The 24,915-nt window shown below is 38.2% G+C and overlaps 2 protein-coding genes across 2 annotated transcripts in view; one reads left to right on the forward strand and one right to left on the reverse strand.

Moving 5' to 3' along the window:
- Positions 1 to 9,845, reverse strand: part of LOC134652861 (odorant receptor 46a-like) — a 30,161-nt gene extending 20,316 nt beyond the window's left edge. The window contains exon 1 of the mRNA XM_063508060.1: positions 9,680 to 9,845. Within this exon, the coding sequence (XP_063364130.1) occupies positions 9,680 to 9,830 (151 nt within the window). The 5' untranslated portion in view covers positions 9,831 to 9,845. The remainder of the gene's footprint in view (positions 1 to 9,679) is intronic.
- An 11,864-nt stretch (positions 9,846 to 21,709) lies between these two features.
- Positions 21,710 to 24,915, forward strand: part of LOC134652813 (sodium-dependent serotonin transporter) — a 56,099-nt gene continuing 52,893 nt past the window's right edge. Inside the window, exon 1 of the mRNA XM_063507986.1 lies at positions 21,710 to 21,815. The gene's annotated coding sequence lies outside the window, so the exon portion shown is untranslated. The remainder of the gene's footprint in view (positions 21,816 to 24,915) is intronic.

The raw sequence follows: 24,915 nt of genomic DNA on the forward strand, positions 1-24,915 counted from the left end.
TAAACATCATCGTCGCTATTCAAATTCCTCTGGCCGAAGCATATCGAACGCTTCATCACGTAGTTCGACATCTTCGCCGCCGCGTCGGCGACATAAGAAACAAAGAAAACATCGCCATCGCAAAAGTAAACAAAGGGATGCTCTGACGAACAAACCCGAAGCTTATCGTAGTGTAGGGCCTAAAAGTTCCACACCGCCGTTACCTTCAAAAGGTAATTCTAGTCGTGATCACCTGTCTGGGAATCTGTCTACTAATACTGCTGGAGCGAATCAAACTAGTACAAGTAGTATGTCAGTGGGAAATATTTTGCCGGGTCATGCTTATACTGCACACGTTAACGTAGTGCCTGAGTTTGACCCTAACGATGGTGCTCAGAATATAGAATGCTGGATACACAAGGTCAACGAGTGCGCTCAAATATATTCGTGGACAGATACTCAGACGTGTCATTATGCTCTACCTAAGCTGTCTGGTTTGGCAAAGCGTTGGTATCAAGGACTGCCATCCCTTTTATACACTTGGCCACAATGGATGGAAAAGTTAAAACTAGCTTTTCCGTCTACTGAAAATTATGGCGATCTTTTGCAACGAATGCTCAATGTGCGTTGTAAAGTTGGGCAACCACTAGACGTATACTATTACGAAAAAATGATATTGATAAATAAATGTGACGTAGCAGGCCGTAAGGCCGTAGGGTGTTTAGTTCACGGAATAGACGATAAGTTTGTCAGGATGAGTGCAAATTCATGCCGTTTTGAGGAACCGGAACAATTATTCTCGTACTTACGTACGTTGTCTCAGAGTGACAGTTATTTAATGTCACAAAAACGCAATAAACCTTGGAACAAAGATCCACGGCCTACTCAAAACGCCACGAATACAGCAACAAGTAACGAGCCAGTTAAACCCGAAATAGTTTGCTATAACTGTGGAGAGGTTGGTCACATTCGCTCCAAATGTACAAAACCTATGAAGAAGTGTAGTATTTGCCGCAGGGCGGGGCATGTGGCTAATGAGTGTCGTAATAAGACGACTTTAGGGTCATCAGCCAACACCAACAATAGCGGTTTGTTGCCACTGCCCGCTCCATCTGACAATAACGACGTAAGACGTATTGAAACAAATGATACTGAAACACCCGATGTTCGAACAGTAGTAGAATCCGGAAGCGAGAAGTACTATAAGGACGTTACGCTTGAAGGCATACTTACGCCTGCTTTCATTGATTTCGGAAGTGCGCGCACTTTGATTAGGGAAAGTTACGCGAACCAAATATTTGGATCATGGAAACGCTCAAATACTATGGTAAATTTAAGAGGTTTTGGTAATGGGATCGTGCGACCACTGGGTATTGTGAACGGTACTCTAGTTGTAGATGAGGTAGAGAATCCAGTCGACTTTATTGTCGTGCCTGACCATCACATGCCAAGCGAAATTCTGATAGGCCGCACCTTTACAGAATTACCAAACATTGTGGTTATAAAAACACCAAAACAGTTAACATTTTATAGAGCTCCAGGGGAGGGCTGTATTCTACCTAAAACAAAATACACTTTAAATACGGCTGTTGACGTGACGATTGCGGCGAGTTGTACTTCACCTATAGAAGTGAGTACAACAACAAATTTTACTGGGTCCCTTTATGTAGCCGCTTCATTCTGCAATTCACAGCAAAAGGATTACATCATTTTACCGGGATTGTATAGTTTTCATGACAGCCACGGGTTCGTTATGATTTCAAATCTGGCTGATGCGGAATTAAAGTTTGATAAAAATCAAGTATTAGCTAGAGGAAGTAGTTATGATGAAATTAATGAGCCAACGGTTAGGTTAGTATCAACTACAGACGAACACGAGCAAGCATTGTCAATAGAAGATGTCGTAATAGGGACGCAATTAAATGAAAAGGAACGCGATACATTCCATGCGCTTTTGTCGAAATACCGCGATTGTTTCGCCTTAGACTTATCCGAATTAGGCAAAACTGATCTGGTCGAGATGGATATTAAACTGAAGGATGATAATCCTGTAGTCTATAATCCTTACCGTATGTCCCTCAAAGAAAAAGAGCAACTATCAACAATTATAGAAGATCTGCTTAAAAACGGCATTATCAGGGAAAGTTCATCATCTTATGCAAGTCCAGTGTTATTAGTTAGCAAGAAAAATGGACAAAAACGTTTATGCGTCGATTATCGAGCGTTGAACCGGAAAACACTGAAAGATAAATATCCACTGCCACGCATTGAGGATAAATTAGATTGTCTTGGTGGTAACAATTTCTTCACCAGCCTTGATTTAGCTAGCGGATATTACCAAGTACCGATGGCCGAGGGCAGTAAGCACTTGACAGCGTTTGTCACCCCGGACGGCCTCTACGAGTTCAATAGAATGCCGTTCGGTTTGGCAAACGCTCCAAGTGTCTTCCAGCGTGCAATAAACTCGATGGTAAATGGTGTCGGACAAAAACTGGTTCTTGCGTACATGGATGATCTTTTGGTACCTTCAAAATCTGTTAAAGAGGGCCTTGAAAAGCTTGAAAGGGTATTTATTATGCTTCGTAACGCTAAGCTAACGTTGAACTTAAAGAAATGCGTGTTTTTCCAAGAAAAAATTGAATATCTCGGCTATGAAATTTCTAAAGATGGTATTAGGCCGGGGTCATTCAAAATTGATGCCGTTAAGAAGTTTCCCACTCCAAAGAACGTACACGAGGTCCGCCAGTTTGTAGGGTTAGCGAGTTACTTCCGTAAATTCGTTCGAAATTTCTCTGTGATAGCTAGACCGCTAACTGTTCTTACGAAAAAGAACGAACCTTGGCGGTTCGAATCCGAACAATTAAAAGCGTTTAATCAATTCAAGGATATACTGGTCAGCAGGCCTGTTTTGGCATTGTATGAACCTCATGCACGGTTAGAGGTTCACACGGATGCGAGCAAAATGGGGCTTGGGGCCATTTTGTTACAGGATGCTGGTCGGGGCCTCCAACCCATAGCATTTTATAGTAGGCAAACGTCGCCCGAGGAACAAAAATTTCACGCCTATGAGTTGGAGACCCTGGCAGTCATAACTGCTCTGAACCGGTTTAGAGTCTATTTGTTGGGTTGTTCGTTCAAATTAGTAACGGATTGCCATGCAATTCGTAGTACCATGACTAAGAAAGACTTAATCCCTAGAGTGGCGAGATGGTGGATGGCGATGCAAGAATTTGATTTTTCTATAGAATATCGAGCGGGCACCAAGATGACTCATGTAGACGCCCTGAGTCGAAACGCTATTGCAGCAGACAATCCACCATGTCGCGATGATGATTGTCACGTCTTTCACATAGTTGGTGCAGAATCAAATGTCACAGTTGATGATAGGTGGCTACAAACTATTCAACAGGCCGATCCCGAATTACAAAGAATAGTACAAATTTTACAAGACCCCGAAACGAACACAACGGTAGATATTAAAAATAATTTTGTGTACAAAAATGACAGGCTGTACCGTATTGTTAAAAAGGGTGAGGATATGACTTTGCTGTGGGTTGTTCCGAAATCAGTTAGGTGGCAGATACTTAAAAGTCATCATGATGACGTCGGGCACTTTGGATATGAAAAGACTTATGAAAGAATTCGCAATGTGTATTGGTTCAAAAAGATGCGCAGGTTTGTCAAAAAATATTGTAATGCATGTTTACATTGCGCGTATAACAAAGTGCCCGGCGGTCCTAAAGAAGGCATGCTACACCCAATCCAAAAACCTGATAGACCGTTTCACACCTTACATGCAGATCATTGCGGTCCATTCCCCGTAAGTAAACGGCGAAATGTCTACATCCTAGCAATAATTGACGCATTTACTAAATACATATACATAAAACCTGTTAAAAATTGTAAGACTAACACCACCATAAATGTCTTTGAAGAATATTTCAGCATCTTTGCCGTACCGAGGCGTTTAATTACAGACAGGGGGACTAGTTTCACTAGTAACTCTTTTAAAAAATATATAAAGGATAAAGGGACTGTTCACATACTTAACGCGGTTGCTAGTCCTCGCGCAAATGGTCAGATTGAGCGCTACAATCGTTCCATTGTAGACTCTCTTACATCAATGAACCATGGAAAACCCGATAATGAATGGGACGTTTGTATACCACAAGTCCAATGGGGTCTTAACAACACCATCAATAAGGCCACTAATAAAACGCCGTCTCAAATATTATTTAGCTTAAGCCCCACAGGCAGTTCTGATGGAGTAATGAATGCGATAGTTTCCGAAGCTCAAGAGTATGAGAATCCTGATATAATAAGGGCAGAGGCCAGTGAAAGGATGCGTATAGAACAAGAGAAACAAAAGGAGCGATTTGATAGTAAGAGAAAAAGTCCACATAAATATAATGTAGGTGACCTGGTACGAATCGAAAGGGAAATAGGTAATCCAACTGGTCAAAGTAAGAAATTGCAACCTAAGTGTAGCGGGCCTTATAAAATAACCAAAGTTTTAGGTAATGATAGGTATGAGGTTGAAGACACGCCTATTACTAAAAAGGTAGGAAAACCAATATACAAATCCGTGTTTGCAGTAGATAAGATACACCCTTGGTTGGTTTTTGAAAACGATCCCATGGAGAGTGATTCTGACTCAGAAAGTATTAAAGTGTGAAGTAAATTATTTTAATTGATATTGTTTGGAAAAATAATTGTATAACAAACGTATATACAAATTAATGGTTATTGTTATTTAATGATTATGTAATTTTAATGTACTGTTTTGATTAAATCTAGCCCTCGGTGGCGTTACTAGCCCTGGTGGCGTTACTAGCCCTTGGTGGCGATATTAGCCCTGGTGGCGTTACTAGCCCTTGGTGGCGTTACTAGCCCTGGTGGCGATACTAGCCCTTGGTGGCGATACTAGCCCTGGTGGCGTTACTAGCCCTCGGTGGCGTTACTAGCCCTGGTGGCGTTACTAGCCCTTGGTGGCGTCACTAGCTCTGATGGCGTTGTTAGCCCTGAGTGGCATCAAAAGGTAAGAACAAGGTGTTATAAAATGAAAGTAAGTGCAGTATGATTTTCATTTATCACTGATGTAAAATGGATGATTTAAAGTGTATAATGTTAATTATCTAATAATTTTTGTGATGATGTGGCTAATAATATATGATGTTATTTACACTTATAAGATGGCTTAAAGATTATATATGTTAAGAGATTAATATTTATTTATGATAACAATTGATATGTATTGTTTTGTGTGTTCATAAATAATTAGTAACGCTTTACCTACACGCGAGGACGCTAACGGTGTCAGAAAAGGCCGAATGTTAGCTAATGGTGGGTAGACAATGTAAACATTGAATCTCATGATGACAGTGGAGGGTATAATTGAAAATCATTTGAGTTTAGTGATTAACTGCTTTTAATATTCATAGATCATGAGTATACAAGTTTAGTTTAATAAGTACTTTATGCTATTTAAAATGTAAGACTTAATTTGTATAAATAACTTAAAAATATTTACAATAAAGTTAACATGCAAAGATTATAAATAATGTCAAATATAGATCAATATAAAAATGTTTTATCTGGTTGGCAACATTGGTTGTCTTTGTTCGATTCAAATCTGTTCATTACTTACTGGTCGCTGATAAAAATAGCTTCTAAGTGTTCCTGAATAAATTATCAAGTACTTCGAATATAAATCGTGGTAATTATTGACGATTCCTGAGGTTCCCGTAGTACGGTTATCTCTCAATAGTAATTAGGTTTCTTCTTTTTGTAATCGGGGACGTAGCTCGATGTGTGATCCATGTGTCTCTTCCTTTTGTGAAATGGGATGTGAGTTGAGAATTTGTCACTTGCCGCATGAAGTACTTTTAATCCGGTAACTGTCTCGTTCTTGATTTTAACCTCTTGATCCAAAAGGCGCGTTTTAACAAATGATAGGTTTAAACTATCTTCGCCGAGCGTCTCCAAAGCAGTAATAACGCCATCGTAAGCAGCAGGTAGCGTAAGTAATAAATGAGATATTTTATCCATTTCCTCGAGTTTGGCGCCAGCGGAAATCAATTCAGTGATTAAACTATCAAAATTTGTGAAGTGCTGGATCAGATTCACGTCAGGTTGCAATTTTAAATTTAACAACTGCTTACGTAACGCCAATTGTGTAGCCAAGCTTCGCCGTTCATATATTTTATCGAGATTGTCAATAACGGTTTTTGCGGAATCCGTATCTTGGGCGAAATTTAAAAATGCGTCACCCAAATATTCCACAATTGTACCTTTAGCGACGAGATTCTTTCGATTCCATACGGCGTCAGGGTTTTCGGGAACCGGTGCTTCTATAACGGACGCCACTTGAAGTTCAGCTAAAAGTGATTTGATTCGAAACTTCCACGTGCTATAACGGTCTCCATTAAACGGTTGAATATTTCTTTTTTGCTCGTTGATCCATTGTTACGTATTTATATTAGAACGTAATTTTAAAACGGAATTTTAGCAACTACGTGGCCTGGGCCCATAACCTATAGGTATAGGTAGGGTCGGCAAAGTAAAAATACGTGTTGACTGTTCAACGTTCTGTATTCAAGTGAAGCAATAGTAATCATATTGAACGAATGACAGATTGAGTGAGTGAATGCATTTATACAATGAATGAATGAATGGAAGGTAGACTTGGATTTTTGTAATATACCAACACCGGTATTTTAAAAAATGAGGGAAATGCGCAGTATAAACCCTTTAAATCCATTATATTCGGCTGTATCAAAAAGCTTACTAAACGTCAGACGCATCTAGAGTTAGACCAAGAAAAGTCTGCAACGATTTTGATAGCACGCGCAGTGCAAGTGTTATATTAAACGTCAAACTTCTATGAAATTATGACGTACAAACAGTGTTGGCCGAAAGTTAATGCAAATTGAAAATGCTGGCCATTAACCATTATAAATTGAATCGTAAACTATAATCGTCCGATACGGTTTAAGGTTCAGTTTATAATGGTTAATGGCCAACATTTTCAATTCGCATTAACTTTCGGCCAACACTGCGTACAAATAACACTTGCACTGCGTACTGCGTATGCTATCAAAATCGTTGCAGACTTTACTTGGTCTAACTCTAACTGGTCTCTAGCCCGCATTTTATTATTGAAACAAAATCGTTACCTAATGCGTCAGATAAGAGAAGTTATGTGAGTGATGAATATGATGATAGTGACATTAACATTAACATAATAAGTTCTTATAATTTTCTAAAAAAATAAAACGAAAGAGCAAGGATAACTGTAATAATGGCAAACCAATTATAACGGAAATTTGAAAAAAGTGTTGTCTGGTTGGTTAAGTTGGACTACAAATGTGACTGGTGAGGTGAAGTCAACAAATTGGATAAAATTATTGCCAACCTGGTGTGTGAAATAAAATTATTGCAGATGGCGGCATTGATTGTTTATTGTTGTAATAGCTTTTAGGACATATCTGGTATTCCAGCGAGCCTTTCTCATTCCCCTTTTTAGGGTTCCGTAGCCAAATGGCAAAAAACGGAACCCTTATAGATTCGTCATGTCTGTCTGTCTGTCTGTCCGTCTGTCCGTCTGTCTGTCCGTCCGTATGTCACAGCCACTTTTCTCCGAAACTATAAGAACTATACTGTTGAAACTTGGTAAGTAGATGTATTCTGTGAACCGCATTAAGATTTTCACACGAAAATAGAAAAAAAGCAATAAATTTTTGGGGTTCCCCATACTTCGAACTGAAACTCAATAAATTTTTTTTCCTCAAACCCATACGTGTGGGGTATCTATGGATAGGTCTTCAAAAATGATATTGAGGTTTCTAATATCATTTTTTTCTAAACTGAATAGTTTGCGCGAGAGACACTTCCAAAGTGGTAAAATGTGTGTCCCCCCCCCCTGTAACTTCTAAAATAAGAGAATGATAAAACTAAAAAAAATATATGATGTACATTACCATGTAAACTTCCACCGAAAATTGGTTTGAACGAGATCTAGTAAGTAGTTTTTTTTTTATACGTCTTAAATCGCCTAAATACGGAACCCTTCATGGGCGAGTCCGACTCGCACTTGGCCGCTTTTTTTAATAAAACTACTTATATATTTTTAAGCAATTCATATCCAATACCGGGATCCCGGGATCCCGGTATTGATGAAGACAGTTTCGGTATCAATACCGGTATTGTGAGAAGTCCGGTATTTGGAAGCCCTAGTTCGGCCTACCTTGAGCTTAGATACCTCAGATTGTTGTATTCTGTCCGCAGATGTATGCAGTGGCGTATACAATGTCAGGATGCCGTGGTGGTGCAGATGAATTGCGTGTCATAGTCTCTTTTGGAAGAAGAAGAAATCTGATCTTTGCTTTAGTGTACAAGAGAGAATCACGAAGGAGGATAATGTACACAAGGGACGCGTACAATGTCAGGTTGGCCGTATCGGAGAATGACTGAATTGTGCCATCTATCGCCTTTGAGAGGCGTTTCATCACGTAATCTTTGACAAATAGAGCAAACTAGGGTGTTATGTGTACACCTGAGTGGCGTTAGGCACAGTACCGCCAAGGCGTCATAAAGTGCTATGCTATGGGCACCCCCCCTGAAGTCAAAATTTTGCATCAAAAATTCGATTGGCTTCCCTTCCTAAATCAATCTGTGAGTTAAAAGGAGCAACTCTCCAAAAGGAAATTCCATCATCATCATTTGCCGTATAATTAAGTCTACACCAGGGACTAATATCGGGTGGGCCGCGTAATACGAGCAAGCACATTACAAACGATATAGCTTTTGTTTAACAACTTTTAAAACATTTTTTTACACAAATAAATTACGAGTAAGTAATAAAATAAAATGACGTTGGCCACGGCACGCTCTAAACATAACAAAATTCGCAATATATGTACATTGTGACTTTAAAGTGTAACTATTGTACTAAAAATCAAAACCCTAGTTATTTTTAAAAGCCGCTGAACAAATCTTGGTCAGTTTGAAGGATGCAGCCTACAGTTTTTACCTATTGCTCCTGTTACACGTCCCATTCGGTATATGAGCGTTTTCCAAAAAAAGTGTACATTTCATTCATGTCTTCAAAATATTGACTTCTTGGGCTCATTTTACTCGGAATCATTTGGTCATTCACGCCTCATACATAGAAAAATGTGTCCAAAAATTTCCTTTCCTGATCGTCACATTCTTGTATGAATTTTTTATTTTATTTGTATGAACGTGACGCACTGGAAAAAATTTTTTCATACAAAATTTTGGGACACATTTTTTCATATATGAGGCGTGAATGTACAGTCGACGTCAAAGATATGTTTACACTTTTGTACCTTATGCCTTTGTAATAAGGCGAAAAATGTAAACATATTTTTGACGTCGACTGTACAAATGATTCTGAGTAAAATGAGCCCAAGAAGTCAATATTTTGAAGACATGAATGACATGTACACTTTTTTGGAAAACGCTCATATGCCGAAAGTTAAGTTAATAATTAAGTAGGTAATAGCTTCAAAAGTTTACTAACACCTAAATTAATTGGAAAACTTTACCGAGATGTTAGTGTCTAATGAGAGAATAATATTGGTCAAAAATGTTCTACAAGAATTTGTAATGGCACGATGGCCCCGCTAAGTAGAAGGTCGAAGATACATTTCAGACATTTAAAAACTGAAAATCATACCTAACAAAAACATAAAAGAGAGAAAGCCGTAGCAGTTATACAAGATCTTCTGTTTTCTGGTGAGGCCCTCCGGTGCCCAGAACCCGAACAGCTTAAGCGCCGTAAGAGACACGCTCACCGAAAAATTCACGTTTTTCTCAATAATCCCCATTTTCTGTTATTTTCGTAACGAAGGTTAGACGTGAACTGATTCAACACGAAAATGAAATGTTGTGTGTCTTTATAATAAGTGCTTGCGCGATGATTTCAGGGGAGCACAACATTTTGCCGCCTATTCAGGAATATTTTTAGAGTCGCTTTTAATGAGCCATTAAATACATTGTAAGATTGTACACCTCAGACATCTTTGAAATGAGGTCACAGCATTTCAAGGTCAAGTTTAATATCATGTTTTACGTTATTTTTACAGGCGCGTTATAACTTTTGATGAAATGTTAAAAGTAGGTACAAGAGCCTTTTAACAAAGATAAGAATAGGTACCTAATAAGCTTTAGTTATATATTATTACCTACTAATATTTTGTTCTTGTTATAAAAGACTGTGATTGGTAAATTAATTTTTATATTTTCCCGTATTACTTACTAGTCGTACCACCCATTATAAACTTATATACAAAGGGGTGCATCGGTGTGATCTTCTTTGCGATTGTAATTGTAGGCGAACGTAGAGTACGAATCACCATCATCATTATTGAGGCTTCTTACATTTTGACACATGATTCACGCGACCCTATTACGCGAGGAATAAAGGCATCTTCAACAGAACCTTAAATTGGATTTTATTAATGACTAGCTTTTGCCCGCGACTTCGTCTGCGTGGAGATAGTAATTTGGGTAGCTTATTTTTTAACCAATCTGCTTTTTATCGATTCCCCGTACAAACTTCCACCCCCCCCTTTTCACCCCCTTAAAGGATGACTTCTGGGATTAAAACTAATTACCTATGTCCTTCCCCGGGACTCAACCTATCTCTATACCAAATTTCAACTTAATCGGTTATGCGGTTTAAGCGTGAAGAGGTAACAGACATACAGACAGACAGACACACTTTCGTATTTATAATATTATCTACTAGCTTTTGCCCGCGACTTCGTCTGCGTGGAATTAGTTCCAGCAGTTAAAGTATAGTGCCTGGATAAAATCTATTAGCAATAATTTTGAGAATAATGCTTTATTGCTTACACCAATTAACAGGCAATTCATTAATTTTCTCACTTCCACACCCTCTGTATGGATGACTTCCGACATAAAAACTATCCTGTCCTTCCCCGGGACTCAAACTACCTCTATGCCAAATTTCAACTAAATCGTGCACCAGCGCCGGTGCTACACCGCGCGAGCGGGACAGTTCCTATCGACAAAGTTTGTTATGCAGTTTTGTTGTTAAGACCCCATACAAAATTTCACCCCTTTAAGGGATGATTTCAGGGATAAAAACTATCCTATGTCCTTCCTCGGGACTTAAACAATCTTTATGCCGATTTTCATCTAAATCGGTTCAGCGGTTTAAGCGTGAAGAGATAACAAACAGACAGACAGACTTCCTTTTATAATATTATAGTATGGAAGTATGGATAAGTCAAGGGGTGCAAGGGTTGTCGACTCGCGATCCGTACGCGGTAATAGGTGGTAATACCAGAGCGCGCAATTATGAACACACACATTATGAAATAGTCTAACCACCGCCTTGCTTTCGGGCCCACTAAACACGGCCACAAAACGCCGCCCAGTATTTACTGGTGATTGATTTAATTACTACACTGTTTTAGGGTTCCTCATACAATGTCATAACTTTTTTAACTGATAGTTGAAGGCAACTTTTTTGGGTTAGGTAAGTATTAGGTAAATATAATTATGTAGGTATCTAAGTGGAAATAATAATACGTAGTATGTTTCATTAAAATAGTGTATAAGGTCAGGGTGGCCAAATCCGTCAGAGGGGCAAATCCGTCCAACAACATTTGTGGCTATTCTAACAACAGTATGCACTTGCTGACTCGATCGATAAAGCAGAGAGCATATTTAATACCAGAAAGTTCAGGTGCGCTCCGAACTCGATATCGAGATGAGGTGCTGCTCTGTTTTGTGAAGTTGGGATGAGACGATGTAAGTTAGGTCTTAATGAGTATGTTTATTATATTGTTCGATATGCATATTTATCGGTCTCTTTATCCATTTTACGTTATAACCTATTGGTGAGAAACTATGGGTGGTTAAAATTTGTGTTTACAAAATTAGCGAGTGGACAAATCCGTCAATTACGAAAAGGGAAAAATCGTCATGTGGCGGAGTTTCCCTATTTCATATATTGCCAACCTTTTTAGGGTTCCGTAGCCAAATGGCAAAAAACGGAACCCTTATAGATTCGTCATGTCTGTCTGTCTGTCTGTCCGTCTGTCTGTCCGTCCGTATGTCACAGCCACTTTTCTCCGAAACTATAAGAACTATACTGTTGAAACTTGGTAAGTAGATGTATTCTGTGAACCGCACTAAGATTTTCACACAAAAATAGAAAAAAAACAATAAATTTTTGGGGTTCCCCATACTTCGAACTGAAACTCAAAAATTTTTTTTTCATCAAACCCATACGTGTGGGGTATCTATGGATAGGTCTTCAAAAATGATATTGAGGTTTCTAATATCATTTTTTTTTAAACTGAATAGTTTGCGCGAGAGACACTTCCAAAGTGGTAAAATGTGTGTCCCCCCCCCTGTAACTTCTAAAATAAGAGAATGTTAAAACTAAAAAAAATATATGATGTACATTACCATGTAAACTTCCACCGAAAATTGGTTTGAACGAGATCTAGCAAGTAGTTTTTTTTTTATACGTCATAAATCGCCTAAATACGGAACCCTTCATGGGCGAGTCCGACTCGCACTTGGCCGCTTTTTTGATTTGACTCACTTAAGTGTAACATATTCATGAGAGGTGATGCGATATTCTTACTGAATTGTAAAATTTATCATATAAATTCGTGGTAGCTTTCGTAGATCAACCTATATCTGTGCTATATTATTTATAATTAAAAAGTAGATATTATTTTTAAAGTTTTTAAAAAATGTTCATTATATCTGAATTTAAAAATAGGACAGAATTGTCCCAAAAAAAATATATTTGGCAATAAAATCTAAAAAGTTCGCTAAGGTTTAGTTTCGATACTTTCGATTAAGAGTATACCTAATGGTATTTGTTCACTTGACGTATATATTTGTAATACGTCACGATACAAGAAAAATCGTTGGTTGAAGCGGCCAAGTGCGAGTCGGACTCGCCCATGAAGGGTTCCGTATTTAGGGGATTTATGACGTATTAAAAAAAACTACTTACTAGATCTCGTTCAAACCAATTTTCGGTGGAAGTTTGCATGGTAATGTACATCATATATTTTTTGTAGTTTTATCATTCTCTTATTTTAGAAGTTACAGGGCGGGGACACATTTTACCACTTTGGAAGTGTCTCTCGCGCAAACTATTCAGTTTAGAAAAAAAATATATTAGAAACCTCAATATCATTTTTGAAGACCTATCCATAGATACCCCACACGTACTTATGGGTTTGATGAAAAAAATTTTTTTGAGTTTCATTCCTAAGTATGGGGAACCCCCAATATTTATTGTTTTTTTTTTGTGTGAAAATCTTAATGCGGTTCACAGAATACATCTACTTACCATGTTTCAACAGTATAGTTCTTATAGTTTCGGAAAAAAGTGGCTGTGACATACAGACGGACAGACAGACAGACATGACGAATCCATAAGGGTTCCGTTTTTTGCCATTTGGCTACGGAACCCTAAAAAAGTATGACGGAAATGCCCTCATTGACTTTAGTTTAAACGTCTTGGATAGGATGTCGTAATCGTAAAAGTAATTATATTTTAACATGTCTACCTTAAGGCGCACTATAATTACCTATATTTATTATATATATGTCGGAGCGAGACACCAGAAAGACGTATTGCAGCATTACAGTTCATAGTTAGACGCCTGTATAAAATCGATTAGCAATGTTTGGCGTATTGTTGAACTAAATGACAGGTAGAAGGCTTTGGAACGTCAAGATGACGATGATCTTGAGTGAACGTAGGCACGAGCAGGCATTTTTGTCGTTATGTTGGTAGACTGGTCAGGCAGGTTTACCAACTTGAATTGGAGGCGGGAGCGGTTGGCTCCGCCGCTGGAACTGGCTTCCTGCTTCTTGATCGGACCGCGCTAGAGATCGGACGTTAGCCAAGCTCGTGCCTAATTCGCTACGTTCCTGAAGGCTTACACCTGAAGGATTATTCTGAAAGCTTATAGATTCTCACGTTGTTTAACCTTTAGCTAAGTGTTTTATTCCAAGTGTTATTTTGATTTCTTATGTGCCATTAGAAGCTTACTTTTGTAAAATAAAGAAACTATGTGTTGTTTTGAAAAGATGTGTCCCGCCGAGTTTGTTGCCGGGTTAAATCTTCTCGGGTCAGAGGGTTGGAGCCGGTGTAGTTTGACTTAAATAAAGATTTGAACGATTTCATGTGATCTTTTTATTTTTATCGAATCCGATTCCATCGTAAGATCGTTGTTATTTTGATGATTTAGTACTGAAATAATAGTAGGCGAATGTTTATTTCATGCGTTGGTAGCATACCTACTATTTTGGCTGTGAAGTAATCTAGGTACTACCCCCACGCGCCCACCGCCGTTAGGACCATCCTTCGCCGACATATAGATATTGCCACTTGAATTTGAAATCAATTAATAGTGAAGGAATAGGTATGGTTGCATCTGGGGGCACGGTAGTGCCCCCGCCAAGTCGAGCAAAACAAAGAGGCACGGCCGTACCATCCTTTTCTCGAAGCGATTCAGGCCATTTTCGACGTCCTGTAATTTTGTGCTGGCTGAAGCTAGAACCCTGAATTTTCAGTAATATATAGGGCTTAACATGCGTAAGATATATTCTCAAAAACATTCAATTTGAACTTGTAGTTTAAGAATTATTGTACGTCAAAGTTCCTTATTTTCGACACTGACACACTCACTCACTCACTCACTCACCTACGATCATCACAATTCTAAGGTACTTCTAGTATACCCACAAGCTTCAAATTTTAAACATAAGTAGTTTTCAGCTTATCCAGCCATAGAAAACCTAAAAATATTGCAATATCAGTCACGGTTTAAAGATCTAAGAACTGCATAAGTAAGTTTGTAATCCCATATAAATATATGCTATTACAAAGTTACTGTTGCAGTTCCTACAAATAGTAGCTAAAGTAAAGGAACACTACGATGTACGATGTGAGTATGAATGAAGATGTGTTTAGTTATGATATGTGTATACATAGTATGGGTATGAGTACCCGAAAAGAAGGACTGCCTACAAAAAGAGATGAGATCCCATCAAAAACATTACATCTAAAAAGGAGTCTCGCAACGCTTCTACTACAAAAAAGTTTTGAGATGTAATGTGAAACCAAGTCGGTTATTTTAATCAGTGCCAGTGTTAAAACTGTATCAAATATATATCTTTAATTTGTAATACATATAATGACTTGGCAATCGCACATAATGCTTTACACGTACCGTACTCGTAAATACATATGTGTAATACTCAAACTGTAATTAGCGCTAGCGTTATGTTCAATTAGAAATATTTTTGATAGCTGACGATGATCCTTATGTCATTATGCAGCCGTGCGATGGCCAAGTCATTATACGTATTACAAATTAAAGATATATATTTGATACAGTTTTAACACTGGCACTGATTAAAATAACCGACTTGGTTTCACATTACATCTCAAAACTTTTTTGTAGTAGAAGCGTTGCGAGACTTGCACCTTTTTACATGTAATGTTTTTGATGGGTTTCTTTTTTCTTGAAATCGAACGAAGCAAATAAATACAACTCTGTTCCAATTTGAAATGGTTTAAATTCAATTCAATTCAATTCAATTATTTATTCATAAAATTTACATTTTATACGTCATTATATTACAATTACAGATAGTTAACATAGTTACTTACAGTAAACCGATTGTATAATTTTGCCGAAAACTTGGGCGTTCAAATCCGGCCCTGCGCATGGGCTTATTGACATTTATGATTAATGTATAAGTACCACGTTTTTAATTATCATTTACATGTTTACAGTATATATTATTTATACATTTACACTTTTTTGTATTTACCACATAACATTCAAATTTAACATTCTAAATACTTATTACAAAAAAAATTCGTCAATGGAGTACAAAGCGTCTTTAATTAGTTTTGTTTTCATTTGTTGTACGAATGAAGCGTAACTCGGGGCCTGCTTAATTGCCGGAGGGATCTTATTATAAACCTTTGGACCAATGGAGGTAAGGCATTTTTTAGTTTTAGCCAATCGTGTGTGTGGCAAGCTCAGGTCATGCCGCCGTCGCGTGATGGAGCCGTGCGCATCAGCGTTGGTATGGAAGTGGTTAATGTGACACCTGACATACTTAGCCAGTTCCAAGATGTAAAGACTGGGTACAGTTAATATGTTATGTTCTTTGAACAAGTCCTTTGCAGGATGGTCCCAACTTACACCAGCGATGATGCGCACTGCTTTTTTTTGGAGTTTAAATACTCGTTCACGTTCCGCAGCCCAGCCCCACAGGTCAATCCCGTAAGTTAGTATGGAGTTAAAATAGCCGTAGTAGGCTTTTTTTACGTTAGCCAAGTCCATACATGGGCATAGTCTACTAAGGGCGAAGCAGGCCGAAGACAACCGTAGACACAGCGCGTCTATATGAGGGGCCCATTTTAAACCGGCATCGATGGTTAGTCCCAAATATTTAACCTGGTCGACTTGAGGTACAGGTTGGCCATTGCATGTGATGTTTAATTTGTTTAGTGATTGATCACTTAGACACCGTAAGCTAAAGTGTATAATGTTGGTTTTTTCAACATTGAGCACCATGCCATTAGCTGAAAACCAAGACGATATTTGGTCCATGACCATTTGCAGTTTTATTTTTAGTAAGACGTAAGTCTCAGCCGCAACAATGACACATCCGTCGTCAGCAAATAGTACAAATTCTGCCTGGTCGGTTGCAGAAGTGAAGTCGTTCATTAGCAAAATAAAAAGATTGTTTCCCATACACGAGCCCTGGGGGACTGCGCAGGGACCGAGTTCCAGGATGTCAGATTTTGCACCATTCACAGACGTTAGCTGTTTGCGTTCATTGAGAAATGATTTAATTACTCGGTAATAGTTACCCGTGATGCCGTAGTGGTCGAGCTTGGCTAATAAAAGTGGATGACTCACCAGTTCGAAAGCGCGTGACAGATCGCAGAAGATCGCAGCGACCTGCCTCCGCCCGTCCAAGTGACCCATTACTCTGCATATTACGTCACGCGCCGCATCAATTGTTGATCGGCCCGGCTGATACGCATACTGCTGTTTATTCAACATTTCATTTCTATTGAAAAAATACATTAGTTCGTCACTTAATAATCTCTCAAAAACTTTTGAGAATATCGGAATTAACGAAATAGGTCTATAATTCTTTAACGCGTGTTTCTCACCCTTTCCTTTGTACACAGGCTGAACCTTAACCTTTTTTAAGTTAGCGGGATAAACTCCGTTTGTTATGCAATCATTAAATAATCTAGTAAAAATATCTATAATGTATGGCGGAAGTAGGTAAATACCGTTGAACAAAAAAAATGTACTTCGGGTAGGACCTTACGGAGTTAACTTAGATTAATTTGTACATATTGGTTTTTTTAATACTAGCTACAACAACAGTAGATATATTGCTACCGTTTTTAACCGACTGCTGTAAAATGAAGGACGAAAATGCAGCGGAAATCCCAACAATATAAGATAAATACCTAGTGACATCTAACATTAAGTTACGTGTCTAGTACAAAGATGGCTAATAGGGTAGTGGGAGTCAAGTGTCACACGAATGTGGAGATAAGCTGCGCGGCCATGCGGGCGCTATCGCATATACGAGGGTGAATTGAAAAGTTTTGAGCCTAACCTTTAAAATAAAGACTTGAGTTTTTATAACAATTTTATTTCTCTACATAGTCTCCAAAACTATCTATACACGTTTGCCACCTTGCTTCTAACTTCATTATTCCTTGTAAAAAAAAAGAATCTTCAAGGTGATCGAAATATTCAGTCACAAGAAGCTGTAACTAAGCTGTACCTGAATATCCGTCGAAAATTTCCATCCTGCCAAGTGTTTTTATTAGGTTCGGGAAAAGATGATAATCAGAAGGGGCCAAGTAAGGCGAATAGGGTGGATGCGGCAACAATTCAAACCCACAGTTATGTATTTGTACGTAAGATTTCGCTACAGTATGGACAGGAGCTAGGTCTTGGTGGAACAACACTTTTTTAGTTATCATACCAGGTCTTTTTGTTTTAATTTCTTCGTACAGATATTGTAACAGGGTGCAATAGTAATCAGCATTTATGGTTTTACCCTTTTCAAAATAATCAACCATGATGACCCCCTTGCAATCACAAAAAACTGAAGCCATTACCTTCTTCGCTGATAAAATGGCCATAGCTTTTTTAGGAGGTGGGGACCTTTTCCTTTTCCAGTGTTAGGATTGCACTTTTAACTCCGGTGTATTGTGGTGGACCCAAATCTCGTCCATAGTTATGAAACGACCAAGAAAATCTTGTGGGTCGCATTGAAACAGATTCAAAAAATCCTGTGACACTGTACGGCGGGTGCGTTTATTTTCAGCTGAATTTAGTCTCGGTACCCACTTAGCAGAAACCTTAGAAAATCCAAAATCCTTGGTCATTATGTTTGTATAATCGCTCATAGGAAATGCCAATCGTCTCCGCTATCTCTGCAACTTTCAACCGCCTGTCATTCATAATTATATCTAGTATTATATTGACATTTTCGTCAGTAGAAACCGTTATTGGTCTACCACACCTAGGTTCATCTTCAACTGCCTCTCTGTCGCGTTTAAAATCTGCTACCCATCTGGCATATGATGGAGCGGATTCTCCTAAAGTCTGGCACACGTCTTCAAAAAATTGCTTTGGCGTTAACCCCTTTTTAGGGTTCCGTAGCCAAATGGCAAAAAACGGAACCCTTATGGATTCGTCATGTCTGTCTGTCTGTCTGTCTGTCCGTCCGTACCTATGTCACACCCACTTTTTTCCGAAACTATAAAAACTATACTGTTGAAACTTGGTAAGTAGATGTATTCTGTGAACCGCATTAAGATTTTCACACAAAAATAAAAACAAAAACAATACATTTTGGGGGTTCCCCATACTTAGAACTGAAACTCAAAAAAATTTTTTTCATCATACCCATATACGTGTGGGGTATCTATGGATAGATCTTCAAAAATGATTTGAGGTTTCTAATATCATTTTTTTCTAAACTGAATAGTTTGCGCGAGAGACACTTCCAAAGTGGTAAAATGTGTGTCCCCCCCCCCCCCTGTAACTTCTAAAATAAGAGAATGATGAAACTAAAAAAATATATTATGTACATTAAGTACATTACCATGCAAGCTTCCACCGAAAATTGGTTTGAACGAGATCTAGTAAGTAGTTTTTTTTTAATACGTCATAAATCCCCTAAATACGGAACCCTTCATGCATGGGCGAGTCCGACTCGCACTTGGCCGCTTTTTTTGTAAGTACTTCATGAGAGAACGGTGCTCAATTTTATTCATTCTACAGGAAATCGCGAACCTCTTTTAGTAATTCGATCACAAAATGTGCAATTGTGACAGGAGGAAAACAAAAGATAATGCATTATGATAAAAAATATGTCTTACGTCCCAATATTATTTTTTCCTTTTATTTTCATTACCAACCTCAGGCTCAAAACTTTTCAATTCACCCTCGTAGCAGCGCGTTGCCTACCTAATGTATCGCCAACATACCACATGGTTACGGATATGATGTACCTACATACGAGATTCTTGCACATTTTTTTCGCGAACGTGAAATCCAACTTTGTATATGAACGCACTGAAATGGAAATTGGATTTGGATTAGACTTAACAATGAACTGTTTCACGTAACGTAGACATATTTATAAAGGTATTTTTAAACCCATGAAGATATTTCGGGCGTTTTATATTATATGCCGCTGATACCTATACTTGTAAAAATATTTAAGGAAATCATTAACTCTCCCATGTGTCACCGGGTAGCAACTGACCGTAAATACCATTATATTTCTAGTTCAAAATCGTCAAGTAGCAAATGCTTTGCGTATCACTTAAAATGAATTAAAAAGCAGCGTCCCAGCGGACACGCTAATAGCAAGTTCCGCGTGCCCTTGGCCTCCCGCCACCGCCCACGGGTGACGGGTGCCGGTGACGGCCCGCAGCCCACCGCATGGCTGCATATTTGTATTAATTAAAATAGAAAACTAATGTCTTGTTGAATACTATAATAGCCTACATATACCTATGTGCTTTATTCGACTCCGGAGAGGGTTATGATTTTAGTAGGTTATGTAGGTAGTATAGAAAAAGTACAAGTTATAATTATAACATAACGTAACGTATACGCTTGTAATGTTATAACTACTATTTATTTCAGCGTAACTAATGTGAAAATCATATTTTTTTTTTGTTGAATTATATTATCAAGTTAAAAAGAAAAAAAACGGAACCCTTATAGGATCACTTTGTTGTTAAACTTTTAAATTGACGTAAAAAAAGCCGCTATATGCCGCTAAAAACATACATTTCGACACTCTCAAAGGAGGGTACCTACTTCCCATTGAAATAGAACTATGAAATTTGGCAAGTATTATAGTTATATACTACAAGTACAGAGAAAAATCTCAAAACTAATAATTTGCAATAAAATAAAAATATAAAACATAAAATTACCATTAATGTTAGTCATAGAGTACCCGCCGCTTTGTTAACAGTTTCCTAGGCGTCAGCACTCAGCAGCGAAGCAACAAGTGTAACAACAAGTACAGTATTACATTACAATGGTAGCATGAATGCTGCCTCGATCATGCATAGTTAGCAGTTCAGGCAACAGGTGGGGGCGGAGGGGGTGATTGGTCAAATCTGGCGAGAGCACAGCGGGCGTGCCACCGCGCCGACTAGCGCGAGGTGCACGACTACGGAACTATTCGTTTTTATGCACAAAAAACATTTAATAGAGAGCAAGGTGCGTTTTATATTGTACTGTTTATTACCTAAGTTTAGGTATGTGTAACAACAGGCACTGCTTTCACTGTAATTGTTAGTTGTTCGAATAATGTGCGTCAAACAGTGTGGTGGTGGTAATTTATTAACATATTTTAAACTAAAAACTAAGAGATTCAACAACTCGTTAACTCAGTTCCACAGTTATGCAGTCGGTACTTTATCAGCTATGAGTATTATCACCATAAAACCATAAACATGGCACATAAAATATGCTAAAGACGTACAATGCTTATAAGCTACTGCAATAGATTTCTACTTTTTCGAATTACATATGTATATAATAAAAAATCAATGAGTACAACTTAATATTTAAGACAATTTCTCTGATTATGTATTCATATTTTTGTATCAAATATGACTTAGGTAGGTACATCAAAAGTGATGTACCTACTCAAAAACTGACGTTCTAAGAAAGTAACGTTAACGTCCTCTGAAAGCGACGACTTCAGAACGTGATCTACTTCGAAAGAGACGTCCTCAGAATGTAACTCGAAAGTGGCCTTCTAAGAAAATGACCGACTTCATCTAAAGTAATCTAGTAATAATCCGCATCTACCTTACGAGTGTAAGTTGCAAACTTACATCTGTTAACAAAAATCATTGTCGCATTCTCCCCTTATCTGATGATGAGGACTTTTTTGAGCGGACCTTGGAGTAAATAATAGAAGGAATTTTGGTGATTCAAAATTCGCTCTACAACCCCAACGTCCGCTCAAAAAAATCCTCATCTGCACCCTCCTTTATAGGCTGAAAAACAAAAGCTTTCAACTAGTTGTCGGAGGCGGAGGCGTGGCCGCTGACGCGCCGCCCACCGCGAGCGCGCGGGCGCCGCCGCGGGCTGCAGTTCCGCCGCGGACGCGCCGCCAGCCGCACACCCGCCGCCGCCGCCATGTCGCAGCTGCTGAGGTTCGACATGCGCCTGCTGTCGCCGGAGCGCTGACGGCTGCTCAAGGCGAAGGTGAGCCCAACTTCATTAAGTACTGTATTTTAAATTCGGAAAGTATTTATTTAAAAAAGTTATTAAAGTATTTACGAAAGTTTGCAACAAGTTTAAAAGTATTGAAAACTCTTTTTCCGATGTTTTTGAAATTTGCTGTTATTAGGAACCGCCGTCACTTTTTGATAACTTTCAATGAGATGGTTGAGTTATTATAATTAAGATATTTAAAAATGATAAAAAGTAAAAGTTCTTTATTCGTATAAAATATGGTACAGTAATAGGTGGTAAGTAGAAATCCAGTACAAAGTCATATTTTGCTATACAATAGCATAGCAAAGTAATCTTAAAGCTCTTAGATTAAACCCAAGCAAGATAGGAACGGGTGTTTAAAACATATGAAGTTGTGTGTGAAGTCTCCGAGCTTTAGAGACTATAATGACTAAAGCTCATTGACACTGATATTGGCTGTGTGGAACTTTCGACGCGATTAGTAAGCCTTAGCCGAGATTAAGTGTTAACCCACTAGGTAGGTACTTTACTTCATTACATTAGGATTTGTAACATCTCTATCAGAGCATAGCGGTCCAAGAGTTTATAAATATCTGAACGCCATAAACATATATTATATTGCTCAATATTTTGATCTTTACGGCCTGATTCGAACTTTAAGATACGTCAATAATTAACTAAAGATACGACATGGATCGGATATGTCATTGTCAAAAGTGACGTTTCTTCAAACAAAAACGTCACTTTAAGTTCGAATCAGGCCGTTAAAAAACTTTAATCGTTTCAATAAGTACAGTACGCTGCTACAGTTGCTACGCCGTAGCCCGTAGCCAGTTGTCCGTAGCAACGTCTCCTGTTTACTCACTCGCCATAGCATGATGTGAAAGTTAAAAGGTTGTAGAACAGGTACACGTATATCAGTGTAACCATACTTAAATACCTACCTATTCGATCATTTGTTGTTAATTAAACAAGTTCCTTAATAAAAAAACAATTTATAATAACGATTATCTTAAGACATACACTAAAGTTTAAGTTAAAACACTTTCATTTGAACTTTTGTGTGTGTTGTTTTTTTCAATGTTTGTATTAAGTATTTTAAGATTTGGTTAAGAGATTTTAATTTGACTAATCAAATTATCTCCTTTTCTGTAAAAACTATAAATAGAAATAGTAGTTTGTGTTGCAAGGGATCAAAATGATATATTTCCGCCAAGGGCGTACATTGAATCCTGAATGAAGCGATGGATTCTAAAGTAGAATCCTGAGCGTAATGAGGGATTCAAGTATTAACGCCCAAGACGAAATGATTTTGATACCGTGTGACACATTATACTGCTTTTCACATCAACTATGAGGAAAATAAAAATAAATCTTAGTGGTGACACAAATTATTATGTTTCAAAATATTATTCAAGCTAAAAAAAGAATGCAAAAAATAACAAAAACAGTGTCCTAGAACAGAAAAGTGCCACTTTGATCCCCCCTAGCAGGGAGGAAAAGTGCCACTTTGATCCCTCCTAGCGGGGAAGAAAAAGCCCTTTTCCGAATAGGTAGGTGATGTGAAAACAAATTTAACATCTACAACCTTTTTAAAATATGTAAAAACCTTCTATAGCGGAAATGGTAAGACTACCCCGTACCTAATGAGTCAGGTCATACTCGTACCCAGATTTAGGTCCTAATTTGTCAAAGTTTATGTTACTTACTGAAAGTTAAGAGCATTGGCAAAACAATTTAGGTACCTACAGCCCAAAACGTCAAGACAACTTTTGGCAATATTAAGCCAAAATTAGAAGTTCAGGCTCCAGAGTCTCCAATCCAATTACATACAATAAAACTTTCATTTTCTTGGCTAAGTATATCAAATGAACTGTGGCGCTAATGTTTACACCGCCCCGCCGCAGGAACCAAAAAAAACTTGAATTCAACAACAAACCGAAACACATGTTTCAAGTCTCGCCATTTCATTTGGTAAGGAAACAACGAGTGAGTGAACTTGGCAAGTATGCGCGGCATCTGACCCTGCCCCGGGCCCCCTCGCCCCTCTCTACCCTTCTGCCCGCGCCGAGCTCAAAGGGACACGTTCCTGTTTTTTGTTACTTACCTGTTTAATTATTACCACCCGTAATTGCAACCATTCTCTTGCAAAACATAACTAGTTTAAAACCACATTTTTTTTAATTAATCGTAGCCAGGAATAAAAACTGTTTGGGGCTTTTAAGGGTTCCGTAGCCAAATGGCAAAAAATGCAACCCTTATGGATTCGTCATGTCTGTCTGTCTGTCTGTCCGTCTGTCCGTCTGTCCGTCCGTATGTCACAGCCACTTTTTTCCGAAACTATAAGAACTATACTGTTGAAACTTGGTAAGTAGATGTATTCTGTGAACCGCATTAAGATTTTCACACCAAAATAGAAAAAAAACAATAAATTTTGGGGGTACCCCATACTAGAACTGAAACTCAAAAAATATTTTTTCATCAAACCCATACGTAGTGTGGGGTCTTCAAAAATGATATTAAGGTTCCTAATATATTTTTTTTCTAAACTGAATAGTTTGCGCGAGAGACACTTCCAAAGTGCTAAAATGTGTGCCCCCCCCCCCCCTGTAACTTCTAAAATAAGAGAATGATAAAACTAAAAAAAATATATGATGTACATTACCATGCAAAATTCCACCGAAAATTGGTTTGAACGAGATCTAGTAAGTAGTTTTTTTTAATACGTCACAAATCCCGTAAATACGGAACCCTTCATGGGCGAGTCCGACTCGCACTTGGCCGCTTTTTAATGCAAGTGCAAGTATGCAAAAACTGATATTACTGATGAATACTGGTGCAGGTAGGTACATCTTGATTTTTCGTATGCATCGGCCGAGAAGACATCCGTTTATGAGTAAATTGTGTGTAAGAAGATGTAAGAAGATAGGTACCTATATTGCAAAAAAACAGCTATAACGTACTAGCTGTTACCCGCGACTTCGTTCGCGCGGATTTGTATGTTGGTGCATGGTATAATATATTTTACATGAGCATAGAGGATTATGTAGCAAAAGATAACAGTCTTCTTCTTCTTTATTTGTCATGCACTAAAGGATAAAGTTTCAAG

The sequence above is a fragment of the Cydia amplana genome, chromosome 12 (genome assembly GCF_948474715.1).
Source record: "Cydia amplana chromosome 12, ilCydAmpl1.1, whole genome shotgun sequence".
Taxonomy (NCBI): Eukaryota; Metazoa; Arthropoda; class Insecta; order Lepidoptera; family Tortricidae; genus Cydia; species Cydia amplana.